Source organism: Trachypithecus francoisi, unplaced genomic scaffold (assembly GCF_009764315.1).
Source record: "Trachypithecus francoisi isolate TF-2019V2 unplaced genomic scaffold, Tfra_2.0 Lachesis_group11, whole genome shotgun sequence".
Classification (NCBI taxonomy): domain Eukaryota; kingdom Metazoa; phylum Chordata; class Mammalia; order Primates; family Cercopithecidae; genus Trachypithecus; species Trachypithecus francoisi.
Window position 1 is genome coordinate 45,550,115 of NW_022681456.1, and position 20,901 is coordinate 45,571,015.

Here is a 20,901-nt window from a genome sequence, read left to right on the forward strand (position 1 = left end):
GAATTGATGATCAAAATTATTCTTATCTGTTTATAGAACAAAAAAAGGTATTTATTGCTGCTATGGCTTGTTTGTATCTCCCCAAAATCCATGTTGAATATGAATAGGATCAAGGCCCTCATAAAAGAGGCTTCACACAGGGCTTGGCCCTTTTTGCCCATTTGCCCTTCTGGCTTCTTCTATGTGAGGACACAGCATTTATCCCCTCCAGAAGGCACAGTAACAAGGTACCATCTTGGAAGCAGGGAGTCCTCAATAGAGACCAAGCCTGCCAGTGCCTTGACCTTGGACTTCTCAACCTCCAGAACCGTGATAAATAAATTTCTGTTATTTATAAATTACCCAGATATTTTGTTACAGCAGCGCAAATGGACTAAGACACTTGCTAAAATCTAATGTCCAGAGCAAGCATGTTGTTCTAATATTTACTAAGTCCATTACAATATAGTAAGCATTTTATAAACTGGAATAAGATGAGGACTTGGTTCAATTAGAAGATTTCACAATATTGTTTTATAAAAGAGGTTTAATTATCTCAATTGGAAGATTTTATTTGAAATTTTTATCTATGGGTTTTTTTTCTAAGATATTGTGAACAATTTGGAAAACTTGTAAATAATTCTACTTGCATTAAAAATATGTGATGACTAGATAACTTTCAGAATGATGTGAAGAATTCCATGAACCTGTCCCTCGTGAAATAACCATAGTTGATGGAAATTATATGTTAAAAATGTTTCCAAGTGTTAAGAAATTGTCCTAAGGGCATACAGCAAATGAAATCGTATTAGTTCAATAAAATCTACTGAAGCCAGTAAAAATGGCAAGTCTGTTGTATTCGAACCACCACCCACTCCTTTCACCACCTCTCAGTTTAGTGTGACAGAAGCTCTACTCTGAATGGATGCAGCCAAGAACACAGAGCTCTTTCTATGTCCAGCTTCCAGTCAAGAACTATAGTACCTTTCTAGGGGGAGAAAACTGCTAACATTTCTCATCCTCCCCAATTCCCAACTCCATGTTGCTAGAGCTCAGTTTTTCAGGCCTGAATCTTGTTTTCTTCCAGCCCCACGCATAAAGCAAAAGTTCTATCCCACGTGCTGCAGGCTAGGAATAATAGGACCTCAATTACCTTTACCTCAGATGGAGCATGGATAGAGGTCCCATGCCAGGAGGCACAAGTCATAAACACCAGAAATTACCACCCCTTCTTTGTGCCTTAATTTTTAAACAGGGTTGTCACTCCAAAAGAATTAAGTTACTGTTCTTGCTCTTACCATTAGGACTGAGATTTTGTGCAGGCAGAGAGTAGAAAACTCTGAAGCTCTCCAAAAGAGAACTGAATTTATTTGGAATACAACATAGTGTGGGGAAGTTTAAGATTATGGATGCTTTGAAAACAATGCTGATTGGGGGTAAACATTAAGAGGAGGCTAGTAGTTCTATGAGAACAGCAAACTAAACTGTAAACCAGCTAGAAGTTTACCGAAGACAACCCGGTAAAGAGACAGTTAAAAAGAGTTCTTTTGGGCTTGGAACAAACTTGAAAGATTGGCCTCAAAGCTTAGCTCTGCAAAGGAGTCAGAATTCACTTGGGTTAAACTGTGGAGCAATTTATGCCCTTGCCCTAGTGCATTGATGAAAACAATGGAGCATTACACCAGCAAAGAATGGAAGCTAACATCTCAGTGTGATACCAAGAGGTGGACAGCTCAACAGAGAAACCAGGGAATGGGGTAAAATGAGACCTGCTAAAGCCCTTGTTATCCGTGTTAACTGTGGACATGCCAGGGCTACATCCTCTGAGCAATGACAACAGAGGCTGCATATTGTGGGACAAAATAAATTTTACTAAAATATTCCAACAAAGTCACTCAAAAATTAAAAAGTAAACAACAGCTTCAGGTTTAGGATGAGAAATCAATAATCAGAGTTGCTACAATATATTATCACACATTCTGAGTTTTCAATAAAAATTATAAGATATGCAAAGAAACAGAAAAGTATAATCCACATACAGAAATAAAGGAGGCAACAGAATGCCTATGAGAGGGTTCTGATGTTCAACTGTGCATTGATTTTTTTTTTAACTTTTTTTTTTTTTTTTTTTTTTTTTTTTTTTGAGACGGAGTCTTGCTCTGTCGCCGGGGCTGGAGTGCAGTGGCCGGATCTCAGCTCACTGCAAGCTCCGCCTCCCGGGTTCACGCCATTCTCCTGCCTCAGCCTCCCGAGTAGCTGGGACTACAGACGCCCGCCACCTCGCCCGGCTAGTTTTTTGTATTTTTTAGTAGAGACGGGGTTTCACAGTGTTCGCCAGGATGGTCTCCATCTCCTGACCTCGTGATCCGCCCGTCTCGGCCTCCCAAAGTGCTGGGATTACAGGCTTGAGCCACCGCGCCCGGCCTTTTTTTTAACTTTTATTTTTACTTCGGGGTACAGGTTTGTTTGTGCAGGTTTGTTCTAAAGATAAATTGCATGTCCTGGGGTTTGATGTACATATTATTTTGTCACCCAGGTTATAAGCATAGTACCTGATAGGTAGTTTTTCAATCCTCACCCTCCTCTCTCACCCTCCACCCTCAAGGTGGCCCCAGTGTCTGTTCTTCCCTTCTTTGTGCCCATCTATACTCAATGTTTAGCTCCCATTCATAAGTGAGAAGGTGCAGCGTTTTGTTTTCTATTAGTGTGTCAGTTCGCTTAGGATAATGGCCTCCAGCTCCGTTCATGTTGCTGCAAAGGACATGATCTCATTCTTTTTTGTGGCTGTGTAGTATTTCATCTTGTATATGTGCCACATTTTCTTTATCCAGTCTACCATTGTTGGGCATTTAGGTTGACTCCATGTCTTTGCTATTGTGAATAGAGCTGTGATGAGCATACACATGCATGTGTCTTCATAGTAGACTGTATATACCAAATAATGGGATTGCTGGGTCAAATGGTATTTCTGTTTTAGGTTCTTTGAGAAATTGCCAAACTGCTCTCCACAATGGCTGAATTAATTGTGCATTCCCACTAGTAGTGTGTAAGCATTCCCTTTTTTCTGCAGCCTCAACAGCATCTGTTATTTTTTAGCTTTTTAATAATAGCCATTCTGATTAGTGTGAGATAGTATCTCATTGTGGTTTTGAGTTGCCTTTCTCTAATGATTAGTGATGATGAGCATTTTTTCATACGTTTGTTGGCTGCATATATGTCTTCCTTTGCAAAGTGTTCATGAACAGACAATGATTTACAGCAGTAATTATAATATGTCCAAAGACCTAAACTCCTACGTAAAGAAGTAAACAATAGTATTATGACAAAATCTCAACAATAGAGACTATCAATGGATAAAAACCATGAAAAAAACCTAAAAAATTGAAATTTTGGAGTTGAGCACACAATATCTGAAATGGAAAAGAAAATACTATAAGGGATCAAGGGTAGATTTGAGAACTGCAAAAGAAAGAACCAGTAAATTTGAAGATAAATCAACGTAGATTATACAATCTGAAAAACCAAGAGAAAAATAAATGAAAAAGAGATGAACAAAGCCTAAGATAAATATGAGGCATTTTGCTAAAATGTAAGGAAAGAAAAAATAATGGCTGAAATTCCCCAAATTTGATTAAAAAATTAATCTGAATATACAAGAAGCTCAACAAACTCTAAGTTGGATATACACAAATATATCTGCAGCCAGACACATCATATAAAAAATGATAAATACCAGTGATAAAGGCAAATTCTGGAAAACAAGAAGATAAAAATGTTTTATTACATATAATAGAACTCCAGTATGATTAACAGCTACCTTCCCATCAGAAACAATATAGGCAGTATTCACTGTAGACTGAAAGAACAAAAGTTGTGGCAATCAAGAATCCTTGTCCAGAAAACTAGTTTTAAATGCTGTATTTCAAAAATAAAAAGGCAAATAAAGACATTCCCAGAAAACAAAAACTGAGAGAATTTGTTGCCAGTATGTTCACCTGAAAAAAACTACTAAAGGAAAACTTTCAGGTGGAAAGCAAGTGACCTGTTTCATCTTTCTTTCCAATCTAGAAGCCTTTTAGCTGATTATACTGCAACAATTTCCCTGTCTTGACTACTAATGACAAGAATGAACACTCTTGTCTTGCTCCCGATCTTAGGGGTAAAGCTTTCAGATTTCATCAAGTATGATGTCAGTCCTGGATTTTTTATATAAATCCAGGCATGATCTTTTATTTAGAAAATTCTAGAAATCTAAAAATTATTTGAAATAAGTTTAGCAACATTGTAGGATACAATATTAATATATAGTAATGGATTGTGTTACTTTACAGTAGCAATGAACAAACTGAAAGTGAAATGAAAAAAATCCCACTTACAATAGCATCAAAGAGGAAAAAATATTTAGGAATTAATTTAACATAAGATGTGCAAAGTTTATATTCAGAAAACTACAAAAGATTTCTGAAAGAAATTAAAGAAAACCTTGAAAAATAGAGATATCTTTGTTCGTAGATTGACTTTGTGGTTGGTATGCCAGTATTTTCCAAATTGATCCACAGGTTCAATGTAGAACTTACCAAAATCCCAATGGACTTATTTGCAGAAATTGAGAAGGTGATTCTAAAATTTATATGGAAATTTAAGGGACCCAGAATAGTGAAAAAAAAAAAAAAATCAGGAAAATGGAGACCAAATTTGGAGGACTTACACTTCCTGATTTCAAAATCTACAAGTTACTACAAAACTGAAGTAATCAAGACTATTTGGACTAGCATAAAAATTGATCTATATATCACTGAGACAGGATTGTAAGACCAGAAGTAAACTTTTATAGGAATCAGTTTATGCTCAACTGATTTTCAACAAGGGCATATAGGCCATTCATTGGGGAAAAAATAGTATTTTCAACAAATGGTGCCAAGGCAACTAGATAGCAACATGCAAAGTAATTAAGTAGCACAACTGCACCACATCATGAACAAAAATTAACTCAAAATGGATCAAAGAACAATATTCGATTTTGGAACACTGGATCACTCTTAAAAGGAAATCCACACTAATTAATAGTTACTCCTCATTTCTTTCCAATGGAACACTGGCTAACTCCAAAAAAGAAACTTACACCCATTAACAGTTACTCCTCCTTTTTTCTCAATTCCCAAAACCTGCACAGTCACTACTTCTTGTTTCTATAAATGTACCTATTTTTGATATTTTATATAAATGGGATCATACAATATATTATTTTTGTGAATGACTTTTTCCACTTAGCATGTTTTCAAAATTCATCCATGCTGTCACATGCAATAGTACTTTATTACTTTTTATAGCCAAGTAGCACTCCATTCTATGGATATGCCACATTTTATTTATCCACTTATCAGAGAATGGAAATTTAGATTGTTTCCACTTTTTGACTGTTATAAACAATGTTGATATAAACATTTGTGTACAAATGATTACATTTGTATAATATGGACATATATTTTCACATCTCTTGGTAGGTAACTGAAAATGGAATAGATGAGACATAGGATGACTCCATGTTTAATCTTTTGAGGAACTGCCAAATTGTTTTCTAAAGTAGCTACAGCATTTTACATTCCTAATTGCAATGTACGAAGATTGCAGTTTCTTCACATCCTTGTCAACACTTGTTAATTGTCTTTTTAATTTAAAAAATTAATCATTGTAATCATTGTAGTATGAAGTGATATCTCATTTGGTTTTGTTTGTTTTTGTTTTGAAACGGAGTCTTGCTCTGTTGCTCAGGCTAGAGTGCAGTGGCATGATCTCAGCTAAATGCAGCCTCAACCTGTTGGGCTCAAGTGATGCTTCTACCTCAGACTCCTGAGTAGCTGGGACTCCAGGTGTGCACCATCACACCTGGCTAATTTGTGTATTTTTTGTAGAGATAGGGTTTCGCCATGATGCCCAGGCTGGATCTTATTTATTCTTTCTGTGCCACCTTGGGGTTCTGAGTGTTTCTTCATTCTCTGGCTGAGAGGGCTGGAAACTCTTTCCAGCAAAATCTGGGCCTTGTTGACAGGTGCTTTCATGGCTCACCTCCATGTGCCAGGGAGCTGGCTATTTTTCATTAATTGGTTGTTCTTTTGGTGTCATATCTAAAAAAGCTTTGCATGACCTAAAGGTTCTTCTATGAGTTGTATAGTTGCAGCTCTTGCATTTTGTTCTTAGATCCACTTTGCATGAATTTTTGTTTCTAATGTGATGAAGTTGTGCAACTTAATTGCTTTGCATGTGGAAATCTAGTCATCCCAGCAACATTTGTTGAAAATACTGTTCTTTCCCCCATTGAATGGTCTATGTACCCTTGTTGAAAATCAGTTGAGCATAAATGGATTCATGTAAATATTTAGTTCTGGTCTTGCAATCTCATTCCAATGATATATAGATGTACTTTTATTTTTATGCTAGTCCAGATAGTCTTGATTACTTTAGTTTTGTAGTAATGTCCATATAAATTTTAGAATCAGCATCTCAATTTTTGCCAATAAGTCATTGGGATTTTGATAAGAGTTGTATCATACCTATAGATTAATTTGGAAAATATTGCCATACCAACCACAAATCAATCCATAAACAAGGATATCTTTCCGTTTCAACATTTCTTTTTTTTTTTTTTTTGAGGCGGAGTCTCGCTCTGTCGCCCAGGCTGGAGTGCAGTGGCGCAATCTCGGCTCACTGCAAGCTCCGCCTCCCGGGTTCACGCCATTCTCCTGCCTCAGCCTCCCCAGTAGCTGGGACTACAGGCGCCCGCCATCTCGCCCGGCTAGTTTTTTGTATTTTTAGTAGAGACGGGGTTTCACCATGTTAGCCAGGATGGTCTCGATCTCCTGACCTCGTGATCCGCCCGTCTCGGCCTCCCAAAGTGCTGGGATTACAGGCTTGAGCCACCGCGCCCGGCCCGTTTCAACATTTCTTTAACTTCTTTCAACAATATTTTTTCTTATTTCAACAATCTTTTTCAGAATATAAATTTTTGCACCTTATGTTAAAATTAATTCCTAAATATTTTTTTCTCTTTGATGCTATTGTAAATGGGATTATTTTTCATTTCATTTTCAGTTTAATCATTGCTAGTGTGTGGAAACACAATCCATTATTGTATCATTATTGTACACATTTTAAAATAATATATAGTTAATTAGGAGGGCAATGATTGATTATTAAATGTACTAATCATCACATGTATCTTGAATGGACTGAAATGGTGCATTTTCTCTGCAGATATCACACTACAGAAAGAAAGTCAGGAAGGAATTCCACTCCAAACCCAGAGTCAGGAACCTCTGAAACCTCAGGAAAATGTATCACGACCGATCCACCATCCTTTAGTTTTAAAAACTAATTTTGAGGAAGAAGAGGAAGTAGATGAACAAAATGGTTAGTAGATCTTTTTTCAGGTTTACAATGCACATTCAGAAACCTCACAACATTTTCTACATGTGTGTTTAACTATAAGGGTTTATGATGTAATATATAAGGCAGATTTTGCTGAGAAAATAATTATAATTGTATTAAACAAATTTAATTAATTATGTTCTAAGTCTAACATATTTATGATCTTTTGGATTGGAAAGACTTTGTTGCATGATGGCTGGGAGACAGATATGATGCTTAAGTATATATTGGCGCTTCATATACACCATGGAATACTATGCAGCCATAAAAAAGGATGAGTTCATGTCCTTTGCAGGGACATTGATGAAGCTGGAAACTATCATTCTCAGCAAACTAACACAAGAATGGAAAACCAAACACCGCATGTTCTCACTCGTAGGTGGGAATTGAACAATGAGAACACATGGACACGAGGAGGGGAACATCACACACCAGGGCCTGTCCAAGAGCGGGGGGCCAGGGGAGGGATAACGTTAGGAGAGATACCTAATGTAGAGGGTTGATGGGTGCAGCAAACCACCATGGCACGTGTGTACCTATGTAACAAACCTGCACGTTCTGCACATGTATCCCAGAACTTTATACATATATATTTATATATCTATAGGTGCTTATAGAGATACTAATAAGCTCTCTTTTTATATATAACTGTTTCTAAAACATTGATGCACATGTGTATCTGTTTATCTACGTATGTGTTAATAATATATCAGTTTCACATTTAATCCTTGAAGTTATAGAGATCTATGTAATAGTTAATAATCTATAAATCACTGCTATCTGCATTATTCTAAGTCATCCTCACAAGAGTATGAACAGGCTTAAGACCCATGTCTTTGCATTTTAGTTCATCCTTTGCCTCCCGTAGCAACCCAGCACAATGGTGCCAGAAAGTGTGTATATATAAGATAAACATGAAGAAAAACTCTCAATCTGTCTTTGTGTTGGAATATGTCCTTCTAGGGACTACAGGCCACCATAGTTTCTGTGCTTAGGAATACACAGAGCTATTTATTACTGTTTCTGTGTGCTGAAGCTCCATGTCTTTCATGCCTACCTCAACCTCGAGATAAACATACACCATCTCAACACTGAGTCTATACATTCAGCATCCCATTTCAAAATACATAATACATAGCCCTTTGTTTTCTCTTGACATTGTTTTCAATACTTAAAATGTAGCAATTTGAAATATTTACTAGTATGGAAAATTATTGATTTTAAAAATATAAAAAAGTAATCTATCCATGAGAACAGTATTTGGGATTTTCCTTTCTGGTTTATAAATTTTCAGATTATTTGGCTTTGGGACAATTTAATTTAAAAAATATATATCCTATAGATGCTTCTAGTTTATGGACAAAGACCCCGGAAGAAATTGAAGAAAAAAGAGCAATAAAGGAGATGTGTTATAAATCTGGTAAGAAATCAAACATTTTTGTATTTTCTAATACTTGATGTGATAAATATACTAACCATTACTTTTCTTATGGTTGATTAGGGGAATACTACAGATTTCATACTCCTCCAGATATTTTATCATCAAAAAGCATGGCACCTGCAGCAGAAAAAGAGTTAGAAAAGCCTTTGGAAAATGGCAGTGAATTGCAAGAAGGTAAGAAATGAAAAGGCAGCATTCGTAGTGATATATGAGATACTTAGTGTGATAGACTAAATTATTTAGTATGATGTACAGAAGAATAAAGTGATAATACATCATAACTGAGAACTAGAAGACGGTGTTTGTATTGAATGACCCAAAGCTGCTATTAATGGGATTATGTTATTCTAGAGAGGTGACAGAATGAATAGACTTCATTAACACATAATGACACTACACACTCCATGGGGAAATCCTGTAAATAATTTGCTTTTACCATTTTATTTGTCTTTGAAAAAAAATCCCCCTGTGAAAGAGGTCTAGATTTTTCTTTCTGAATAGAAAAGTAAGCCTAGCCCAAGAAGAACGAAAGAGAGATCACAGAATGACGCTAGTGGCGGAACAGAGATTATTCTGTCATTGAATGAGAGTCTTCTGTAGACCAGGCTATTTCAGGGGCCATGCTGGAGGACAAATAGAAGGCTTTACGTTTTATGGTGCTTACCTTTGGAGAATCTGATTTACTACGGACGTATATCTGCAATATGTACGTGTTTATAGCGAACTATTCAAACATAAGGCGGTAGGTGGCAGCAAGACATCATCAGATGGAGAAGAGTCCACAAGACTTGGGGGGCCATATAGGGAAGGACAGATTGCAGGCCTGCACTACTTAGAGGAGAAAACACAAAAGGAAACAAAAACAAAAGAAGAAAACAAGTTAGCAATGAACATTAAAAATAGCAGATTATAAAGACAATTATATGTACTTTTGCTTTATATTATGCTTTTAAAGGCTTTTTATTTTTAAATAGTTTCAGTTAATTCCTACATACCCTTCACCTAGATTTCCTTCAAACGTTAGCATTTTACCACATTTGAATTTTCAGTCTCTCTAAATACACACATTGTTATTATAATCTTCTGACCTGTTTGAGAGAATAAGTTACAGACATGATAGCTCTTTGCTTTTACATAACTGTAATATAAATACAAAAATCAGAAAATGGCCACTGATACAATATCATTTGCAACCTTCTTTTCCCACAAATTTTATCAATTATGCCATTAATGTCTTTTATAGTAAAATATATTTTTTCCCCTGGTCTAGCTCGGATCCAATCCAGAATCACACATTGCATTAGGTTATCATGTCCCTTCTATTCTGCTTTTAATAGTTTATTTTAGGCCGGGCGCGGTGGCTCAAGCCTGTAATCCCAGCACTTTGGGAGGTCGAGATGGGCAGATCACGAGGTCAGGAGATCGAGACCATCCTGGCTAACACGGTGAAACCCCGTCTCTACTAAAAATACAAAAACTAGCCGGGCGAGGTGGCGGGCGCCTGTAGTCCCAGCTACTCGGGAGGCTGAGGCAGGAGAATGGCGTAAACCTGGGAGACGGAGCTTGCAGTGAGCTGAGATCCGGCCACTGCACTCCAGTCCGGGCGACAGAGCGAGACTCCGCCTCAAAAAAAAAAAAAAAGTTTATTTTAGAAGAAAATTATCCAGAAATGCCTGAGGAAAGCTGAGAGTATTATTTAATTATCAATGTAATTAGCATTTTGTAGTCAATAGTGACTCTAATACTTTTTATCTGATTGTTCATGGTGAACACATAAAATCCAAAGCAATGTTATAAAATTTCTTATCTGAGAAACATATCAAACTAAATACATTATGTATATATAATAGTATTAGATTGCTTACAATTTTTAAATTGCCATTGAATAAGTAATCCAAATAGGAAACTGTACTTGCTTACTTCTTTATTGACACAGAATTTAAAACTCATGCATTTATGAATTTATTGTTTATCAGATCACTGTGCAAACAATACTTGCATTAACTTTAAAGCTTTTTTTACTTTCATCATGAATTCTATCATAAATTTCTTATTTAAGCATCTACCAATTACTGGGGTGACTTTTTTCTTCTTATTTCTAGGAGATAGTCTTACAGTTCCGACAAAACTTAGCCAATATGAAAGGCAAAGTGAAATAAAAACATCATTGCACAGGAAACCAAAGACTGACATTGCTGCTTTTGAAAATGGAGGTGAGTTAATTTATTACTGATTGACTCTGAATATATCACCACATAATAAATGAGTCTGAATTTTATCTTTTACAACTAATTTTCTTTTTTTGTCTATGTCATGTTTAACACAAGGAGTTGGAGGTATGTCACAAAATCAGTTGCTTTCAGAGACCAAAATCTCTGCCAAATACCTTGTACAAATTTGTGTTCAGTGTGTGAGACATTCCATTTTACATATTTTAATGAGAAACCGGTGTGTGTGTGTGCGTGTGTGTGTGTGTGTGTGTCTGTGTGTAGGCTCAACTCCAGACTATAATGAATTCAGGTATTATGTATGTGCTGTAATATACTATAACAGAGCTATAAATGAAGGAGACACTTAATACATCATTTGATTGAGTCTACTTTTTAAAAATTAATTAACTAATTAATTAATTAATTTATGAGACAGAAGTCTCACTCTGTCGCCTAGGCTGGAGTGCAGTGGTGCGATCTCGGCTCACTGCAACCTCTGTCTCCCGGGTTTAAGTGATTCTCCTGCCTCAGCCTCCTAAGTAGCTGGCACTGTAGGTGCGTGTCACCATCCCCGGCTAATTTTTGTATTTTTAGTAGAGACGGGGTTTCATCATGTTGGTCAGGCTAGTCTCATACTACTGACCTCAGGTGATCTGCCTGCCTTGGCCTCCCAAAGTGCTGGGATTACAGGCATGAGCTACCGAGTCCAGGGGACTTCAAGTCTACTTTAAAGGAGCTATATTGAAATATGTATCATTTGTCATCACATTCTAACCGTGTATTATAGTTTAAATATTTTGGAACTGCTTTTTAGCATAAACATGTTGGAAAATCTGTCTTTTGAACTGAAAATTCCAAGCGTTTGTTTTGAAAATATATAGACACTTTGTGGGGAGGTTCAAAGGTGTGGCTGGTAGGAAGAATGTGTGTGAGGAGTAGGAAGGAGGTTGAGAGCAGGTATCAATAAGTACCAGTATCTCTTAGGCATATTGGTGATACTTTCTGCTGTTCTGGTGTCAGCCATTTTCTTCTGTGTGCGCCCCCACCTTTTTTTATTATTTTGGTGCTAAAGTAATATGATTATTTCTTCTCCTTTCTTATATCTGCAGCAGTTTTAGTCTAGCTGTTTTAGTCTAACTGTCATTGTTTGGTTGCCTTGAAGCAATAAATTTTAGCTACAAATTAGAAACATTGGCAGTTTCTCCCAACAGAGTTCACACTGTCTATGTAACCTATATAAGTGGGATTCACTTAACCTGAGCAGTTCTAATGAAACAGTTTGTTGAAATACCATTAAATCAGGTTGCTTTTTTGGTTAATAAAAGGTTATTTTGAACCATTGATAAACTAATGGTTTCATATTAAAATAAACTTTCCTTCACGTTTTAACATTAATAATTTATTTCCTACTTTGTTGGGAGTTAGAAAATGTGAGAATGTCATTTACTGTCATTAGTCTATCTAATATTAATAATATCGTTAGAGTAATGAACTAGTTGAAAAGTCATATCAAAAGAATATTTTAAAAATTCTATTATCTGGTATACTAAATTCTGGTATAGTCAGGCTTGTTGATTTTCCAGGCATCATAATGTACTCTGTGTCACTGGATAAAAGAATCTTCTGGGTGTATGTGTATGATAGATATCTCTAAACATATTTAGGCTCCTGTATTCATAAGACATCTTTGAAATGAAGATAATCAAAACTGAAATTATAATCAATGAGTTAGTAGTATTCATTTCAAGAAAAATACTTGAGGCATTGTCTTGTCTTAATATTATTTTAATGTGTTATTGCACTTTAATAAAGTTCACAGATTGAAATGAATAGCTTGTTAAAATTTTACTTGTGTATGTATCAGTATAACCATATTTATGGTACTCCAGATGGCTCCTTCTCTCCAAGTCAATAGTCTTCTCCCAATGGTAACCACTACTCTGATCGCTATTACTGTAGGCTAATTTTACATTTTTTGACCTTTATATAAGTGGAAATATACAGTTTGAACTCTTTTAGTTTGGATTATTTTACTTAATTACTTAATGCTCTTTGTATTAGACTGATCCATGCCATTGATTGTAGCAGTAAAAATCTTTTTTTTTTTGCTTTGCCCTAAATATCTATACATAGATAGATATATACCACATATATACACACATATCTACATATAAGACATATACTATTACGTGTACGTATATATATAAAAACACACATGGACATTTCTCTTTGTATATAGTATATGTACACACACAGTTGATACACACACAAACACACGCACAATTGATTCTTGTTATTCCTGGTAGCTGTGTTCTATAAAGTTGACATGAACACTGAATTAGCAAACACTGAACCATTGCTCCTCAGGGAGATATGTACACACACACATATACATACATCTCACACACATTATAATCTTAAATCGTAGAAATTACTCATCCTGGTATATTCTGTTTTCCTTATTTTACAAAAGAGAAAACAAAAGTCAAGAAGTCTTAAGTGACTGTCTTGAGGTTGCCCCACCAACAAGCCTCAGAACTGGGATTCAAACCCCTTCCACCTCTCCCCAGAGCCAGAGCTTCTTCCACTGTGCTGCGCTGCCCCCTCCGGTCTCCAGCCATTCTCGGGTCATCTCTGTATGAACTGAAATGAGAATGCTGAGCATTGCCATTGCTAGACCTCAGCTAGGAATGTGTGGGTCCAGCAACTCAAAATTTCCACCACTCTGCATACATTTGCAAACAAACAAACAAACATAAAAACAATGCAGGAAAGGACCATGAGTATTGACATTGGGATTTGACGGACAGTATTTCCAGTTTGGGACTATTATTAACATTCTTGAACATGTCTTCTAAAGGCCATATGCACAGCTTTTCTTTGAGATTAGCTCGCTCTGTGTCCTTACCCACAGTTAGTATTTTCAGTCCTTTAACTTTAGCCTTTCTGGTGGGTGGCTAGTGGTACATCATTGTAGTTTTAATTTGTATTTCCCTGATGACTCATAATGTTGAGCACCTTTTCATAAACTTATTGGCCATTTTGACTTTCTCCTTTGGTGCATTTTTAAGTCTCTAGCCCATTTTAAATGTTTTTTTTTTTTTCTTATTGATTTCTATAGATAAATCTGGATCCTTTCTGACAACCTACTGTCCTGTTCACTAGTTCTGTTCTTCTCTGCTCTTTAATTCATATTTTAAATTCTAAATTTCTATTTGACCTTCTTATTGATTTTCTACTTAAATTCTCCCATCAGTTCTCTATTTTGATAACGTTCCTGTTATTTTTTTGCAACTTCCTGTTTGATTATGTTTGGGCATCTTTCATTTTCCTCAGGTTTTTGCTCAATTGTTCTGTCTCACTGTGCCTTCTAATATTGTATTTGATGCTGAACAATACGGATAAAAAATACATAGTGTATGAATGATGTTATTTCTCCACAGAGAAACTTTTCTTCTGGCAGGCAGCTAGACTATCAGCAGGCCACCTTGATTCTGTGAAGGACTAGTTTTGGGCTTTACGAGGGATGATGTAGTAGATGATACATTGTTTTTCCTTTCTTTGAAGGTATAGTCCTTATTCCTAGGATAAGACTCTTACCCCTAAAACATTGCTTTACTGGGTTATCAACTGAGACATGGGATGTTCACCAAGATACCTCTACTCTAGCAAGGCTTGAATGGCAAATTTTACCTCCCAAGCAGCATGTAGATGCTGAAATCTCTGACCAGTTTTTAGCCTCCCAGATGCTGTTTTTGCTTATTTCCTTGGGTTCCATTCTGTACTTGAAAAGTGTGGGAGTCAGATAACAATTTAAAGGGAGTTTTCAGCCTATTTCAGAGGAACTTCTTTGTTGTTCTTCCTTTTCCATTCCTCCCTCAATTTTAAGCCAATTAGACAGTCCCAGACTTTTCGGCTCTTTCTTTGTCACTTCCTTGGTGTCACTTTCTGCTTGTTATTTCCTTACATGATGAATTAGACATGCTTTCAGGGAAAAATCTGTAGTGAGTGTGGAGTGTAACTCCTTCAGGGAAAAATACCAGGGTGAACGTGAACATATAATTGACTTTGTGTCCCTCCATTGCTCACAGGCATTGCAGTCACATGCATTGGGTGGTTTTCCAATCAGTTTGTTTTGGTATTTTATAGTTGTTTTTAGGATGAAAGTTATTCCGATAAAAGCTATTTTGGTCATGGCAGAAACCAAAAATATTTTTGACATTTTTATCACTGGTTTTGTGTAAGCTCCTTGAGGCCAGGAACTGCATATAATCAATCACTATAGATAAATCTCTGTAGTAGAATGCCTGGCACGTTATGTGCACTCAACAAATACTTGTAGAATAAAGGGTGATATGTTTAAATGCACTGAATGACTGGGTGAAGGTAGACATGTTTATATGATTTACAGTTAACTGGAGGTTAATTTGTTGGAACAATGAGCCAAATCTTGCGGGGTAACTTCAAGCAATGATAAACATACATTCTTATATTTAGGTACAAACCATTAAATGGTGGCTTTTCTTTAAGTTGGGAAAAACCCAATATGATGGAGTTTTTGAGAGGAAAATAGAGTGAGTTTTTTTGACCACAATGTTTTACAATTTAGGAATGTGTTTTCACTACCAAATAGCGATGGTAAAGTCACATTGGATTATTAGAAGCAGTATAGAAAGATAGTCAAACGTGATTTAAAGTACTCAGTAAAGGGTCTGATTCCTAGAAAATGACTCCATGAATGGCAAGTATTATTTTAATAGTTCTGCTGATTTCTCCACAGCTTGGTTTACATTTGGGTGTCATTTTAAAATAAGGTTGTTTGAAGCAAATATTTTATATTAAGAAAAGATAACTTGTATGATGAAGAATATTGGAATTTTGTATGTAAAGTTAAAACAACTATGGATATTTATCCTGGAAAATAGAAGTCCTTGGGGAAATATGGAAACTGCTTTAATATATCTGAAGATGTTACATGGAAGATAAATTACATTTACTCTGAGTATCTCTCAAGGGTGAGACTAAAGATTATTATACATTAAGGAAAATTTTGTTGACTCTGAATTTTCTTTCAGTTATCTATATGTAAGTTTATATACTATGTATTCATATACATATATATTAATACTCATGTATTAATCTAAGCATATAAATGTATGGAGATGGATATTGTATCGCTGAGAAGTGTCCAAAGAAAGGTGGACAAAAGGAGTATTGTAGAAAATGTTCCTGTATTGAAAGCTAGTTTATATCACTTTCTGCTATTGTTGCCACTGATAGTAAGGTTTTGTCATAGGAGGTGACTGTTATGTTCCACAGAGGGTCATATTTCTTGGAGTCGATGAAAGTGAAGCTTTAACTGAAGAGAAAGAAATCACCATATCAAAATGTTCAAATACTAAAGGTAATGAATTATTATATAATTTTGATACATTCATAATTTGGCTAGACAAGTTAAAGATAAGCTTGCTTGTTATAAAAACCAATATAAGAGGAATGGTAATAAATCGAAATATACACTGAATAGGAGTCAAGAGCTGTAAGGTTCCAGTCCTGGCTCTGTCCCTAATTGTATGACCATGACAATTTATCTTTTTTTAGTTTTCTTATCTGAAAAATAGCCTGTTGGACTGTATAATTTCTAGTATTGCTAGTTCTAAAGTTACTGGCTCTCTTAAATGGCAACACCAAGTCCTTTAATTTATAATATCAGTATAAATGAATTTTGTTAGAAAACATTGTTTGTGAACATTGTGAAGAGTTTAATCTCAAAAAGACTTCATATTTTATAAATAATAAATAAATAAATTATTATAAATAATAATAAACACTAGTCTGTGAATAATCAAAAATATGATAAAATACCTCCTCTATAATTTTACATTGCCCTTAACTGTACTTAGAATCCACCAGCTGGTATCTCTCTGCTGAGTGCCTCTCAGTCACAAACTAAAAGCACAGCTGTCCTGTAATTAGGGGGCTTCACATACTCTCAATCAAAATGTAAACCCATTTTATCTACCATCTCTACCATTAAATATTCTCAAGCATAGGAAAGGTTGCCTGTGATCAAATTATTTTGTGGAAAATTGTAAATCTTTCTCTCATTTTCTCACTCAGAGATGGGAAGGTTTTCTCTAGCTCATCAAAGAAACTCTGAAAGCTATACTAATATGGTAGCCACCAGCTATGTATGACTCTTTACATTTAAGTTAAAGCTGAATAAAATAAAAAATTCAGCTTTTCATTGGCACTAGCCACGTTCCATGTGCTCAATAGTCACAGGAGGCTAGTGACTGCCATATTGAGCAGCACAGATTTAGAACATTTTCGTAATTGTGGAAAGCCCTACTAAGGAGTCCTGCTCCAAAGCATATAGCAGGTTAAAGTTGTTACATTTAAAATATTTTCAGAACCCCAATTTAAATGGGACCATTCAATGTAAAAATGTAAAACCTTTTAAATCTTTTGTATGGAGATATTGAAAATACTGCCACGAGTTTATATTTACATATTGAAAATGATGGCTATAGATTCAGAGTTTTGTTTTGTTACTGATGACATTTTGAAATCCATGTGGCAACTAGGGAATGTTAATGATGCTTTTCTCACAATTCATAAATATATACATTATTTTAAAGAGATGTTCCCAACAAGTAATGTTTGAATAGTGAAATGCCAACTGAAATGCTTTTTTAAAACTAATATTGACATTTTATTCTCTTAATTTGCTTTAAAAGATAACAAGGACAGTCCTCATCCAAAGCGTTCCCTAACTACCCGACTAGTACCTACAACGCATGTATTAAATGCTACTGAGAATATCAGTATGAAGTGCAGAGAGGACCCCTCTTCAAGTGAGACATTAGCTCTATCACTTTTTGGCCTTAGATATATTTGTCTTACCATGGATTTGTTTTGCTTATTTAAAATAGGATTTTAAAAAAGAAACAAAAAAGCTTTGAAAATTATTCAGAACTAAGAATTAAAGACAAAATATCCTCTACTAACTAACTCTGACAATGAACTGTGATGTAGGTCCTAGTAAGTTATATGCTCTCCCACTAGTTTAATTTTGGTATTAAAATTAATAATACACTACCTGTTTGGAAGATTCACTAGCATAACATTTTAAATTGTACCCATAGTGGAATAATACATTGGCAGCTCTTTATTATGTTTTGGATTAGTTTTTATTAGTTTGGCTTCTCCTTGACATTCAGTTCAGTGAGCTACTTCTCTTGATACAGTTAAGACTTGTGAATCTTCCTGATCCCTTCCCTTCCTTCTGTTCCTTATTTTATTTATTGAACCCCTATAATATTCTTGGATCACAGCCTGGCACTGATGGGAATACTTGTTATTTGCCCCCAAGAAGCCCAGTTTAGTGGCACTTGTTAAAAATCCTTGCACTGGGAGCGTGGGAGTGGATCAGGGCATTATGTTTGAGGAGGAGACAGTGAATCAGAGCTTTATTGAGGACTTAAAGCTTAAGCTGAGAGTTAGGGCACAGAAAGATTAATTCATTTACTGTAGAGAACTAGTATAATCTACACTGTATACCTGATGTTCACTGGTGTACACTGTGCACTGGTCACTTGTGAATTTTCAGGAGTTCTGCACAGTGAAATAACAGAGTGTCTCCTCTACAAAATTGTTTTAAGATTCTCTGGAGATATGTACCATAGAAATTCCTGAAAAATTGAGAATACATATAAAATTTTTGATTTAAAAATATACAAACAAAAAGTGAAAAATTTAATATTCTTAGAACTTATAAATTCTGATTGCTGGATCTTGACCAAACTATCTGTACACCCAACTTAAGAGCTTAAAAGAATACGGTAAAATTCACGGAAAGTATTTTATGTTAATCCAACTTCTTAAGAAGTAGTGGTTTTGGCTAAAAAAGTACAGAAAGATTGATGTTGAAAATGAGTTCTAAACCCACTTAACAATAGCATTATAATGAGATTTATAATTATATTTTGAATGCAATTTTATGTTCCTTTAAAATAATCCACACATTCCTTTGGAGGAAAGTATTTTTCTTTGAGGAAAGCTACTTATTGAAGGTTATTTCATCAATCTATTTCCAAAATAGATTTTTTTTGGCACTTAAAAATAAATCACCTTTTGTTATAAGAAGTAAAGTATTAGAATGTTGCATCTATTTTTTCCTCTTGCTTGACATGTGAATACACAGATACATAATTATCACCTACAGTAATTTCAGAGATGAAAGCATCTCTTAAAAAACTGTAAAATTTGTATATTTTCAAGTGAATGATGTCCAGCCAGTGAAGAAGCCTCATTTTAAAGGTGTGAAAAAAAGAAAATGGATTTATGATGAACCAAAGAACTTTCATGACTCTGGAATGAGGAGAGGTAAGGTGTCCATATATTTGATATTTCTAAACTGTAATTAAAAAAAAACATTCAATAACAGATATCTTCTACCTGAAAAACAAATTACTGTCATGTGACGTAAATGTTACTTTAAGGGTCAACTCAACTTCAAGTACTTATAGTGCAATATGTTATTTATGGGTGTGAAACCAGCCTGTTTTACTCCTCACTCTCACCTTTCTTTACAGCAGTACAGGTCCCAAGTCCCCAAAATAAAATGAGTTATCATCGTAACAATAAAAATCAAAATGCTGAGAATGCATCCTATATCCACGTTCAAAGAGATGCTGTCAGGACTGTCGCGTTGAATGCACCTCCCCACAGCAGGCCCGTGCATGGGTCCTACAATAAAGTCCATGTTAACAAGGAACCCAAACCCAACCTCAGTCCAGGTGAGGTCCTTTGTTGACGTGGTTTACTCTTGTCTGTGGTTTGCATTCCCATGGAATTTCCTGATGGCTTGGCTAATCTTCACTACTACCTACTCCCCTCTTGTTTTTCCTGGCCATCACCACCATAGAAACTAGTGAGAGGATTTCTTCCATGTGTAGTCCTGTACATGATTTAAAGGATATGGAAGAAAGCTCATGTTGTGTGCAGATGACTTCAGATCACACCTCCCTAGAATTTTTGCCTCAGAGTACTGCACTTCGTTCCTCCTGGACAGCTTCATGTCGCTCAGGAGGATTGTTTTTGAATGGCTGACATTTTCTTGTTCCACCAACTGTGTTGTTCAATTATCACTGTCAGGCTAGTGCCTTGACTTTTCTGTAGGCCTTCATGATTATTTTCTGAAAGGGTTAGTTTGGGGGCTAACTGCCATTTGACAACCTCTCATCTCTCTCACCATGGATAGATTGCTTCTAAATCATTTCATCAAGTAATAGGCAAAGTCATTATATGTCAGGAAGTACAAGACTACAGGGGAGAAGAGAATCAAATCTCTTCATCTCTTTCTTCCTGTGTCTCAGATGGATTTTGCTCTTTTGAAGTTGGGGTTCTCTTCTCTAAACTTAACAAAATGCTGCTCAATTCTATATGATTTCATGTTTGTATTTTTCCAAGTTCATGGTTTAGGTAGTGGAGTTCTGAATATTTTGAACTTATGGAAACATAAGACTATATCTTTCTTAGTTTTTTCTATAATTTAGGAAATTTTTTCAAAAGTTTATGAGTACATGGTAGGTGTATATATTTCTTTTACAATTTCAATATACATTTGCATTATTTAAATAATTTTTCTCTTTGCTTTAGAATAGAATGATATATGAATGTCTATTTGTAAATGAGGATATTCTTAGGTGAATCTTGTTTTTAATTTTATTTATTACTATTCTTTTATTTATTGATATTGTTATTGTTATTATTGTTTTACTGCAAGTGGATGGCTGTGAAGAATACAATGAGTACTAGAACAGTTGCCAATGTCTAGGTTTG

General features: G+C 35.4%; 1 protein-coding gene across 6 annotated transcripts in view; it reads left to right on the plus strand.

Moving 5' to 3' along the window:
- The window catches only part of CUNH12orf50 (chromosome unknown C12orf50 homolog), a 46,919-nt gene that overhangs the window by 22,203 nt on the left and 3,815 nt on the right, over window positions 1-20,901 (plus strand). For 3 of the 6 annotated variants that reach the window (XM_033221130.1, XM_033221129.1, XM_033221126.1), the window contains exons 4-11: window positions 7,231-7,386; window positions 8,747-8,824; window positions 8,906-9,019; window positions 10,948-11,058; window positions 16,352-16,459; window positions 17,796-17,912; window positions 19,339-19,443; window positions 19,653-19,856. In XM_033221130.1, coding sequence (XP_033077021.1) covers window positions 7,231-7,386; window positions 8,747-8,824; window positions 8,906-9,019; window positions 10,948-11,058; window positions 16,352-16,459; window positions 17,796-17,912; window positions 19,339-19,443; window positions 19,653-19,856 — 993 coding nt within the window. The remainder of the gene's footprint in view (window positions 1-7,230; window positions 7,387-8,746; window positions 8,825-8,905; window positions 9,020-10,947; window positions 11,059-16,351; window positions 16,460-17,795; window positions 17,913-19,338; window positions 19,444-19,652; window positions 19,857-20,901) is intronic. The other 3 variants (XM_033221131.1, XM_033221128.1, XM_033221127.1) reach the window with 2 other exon arrangements.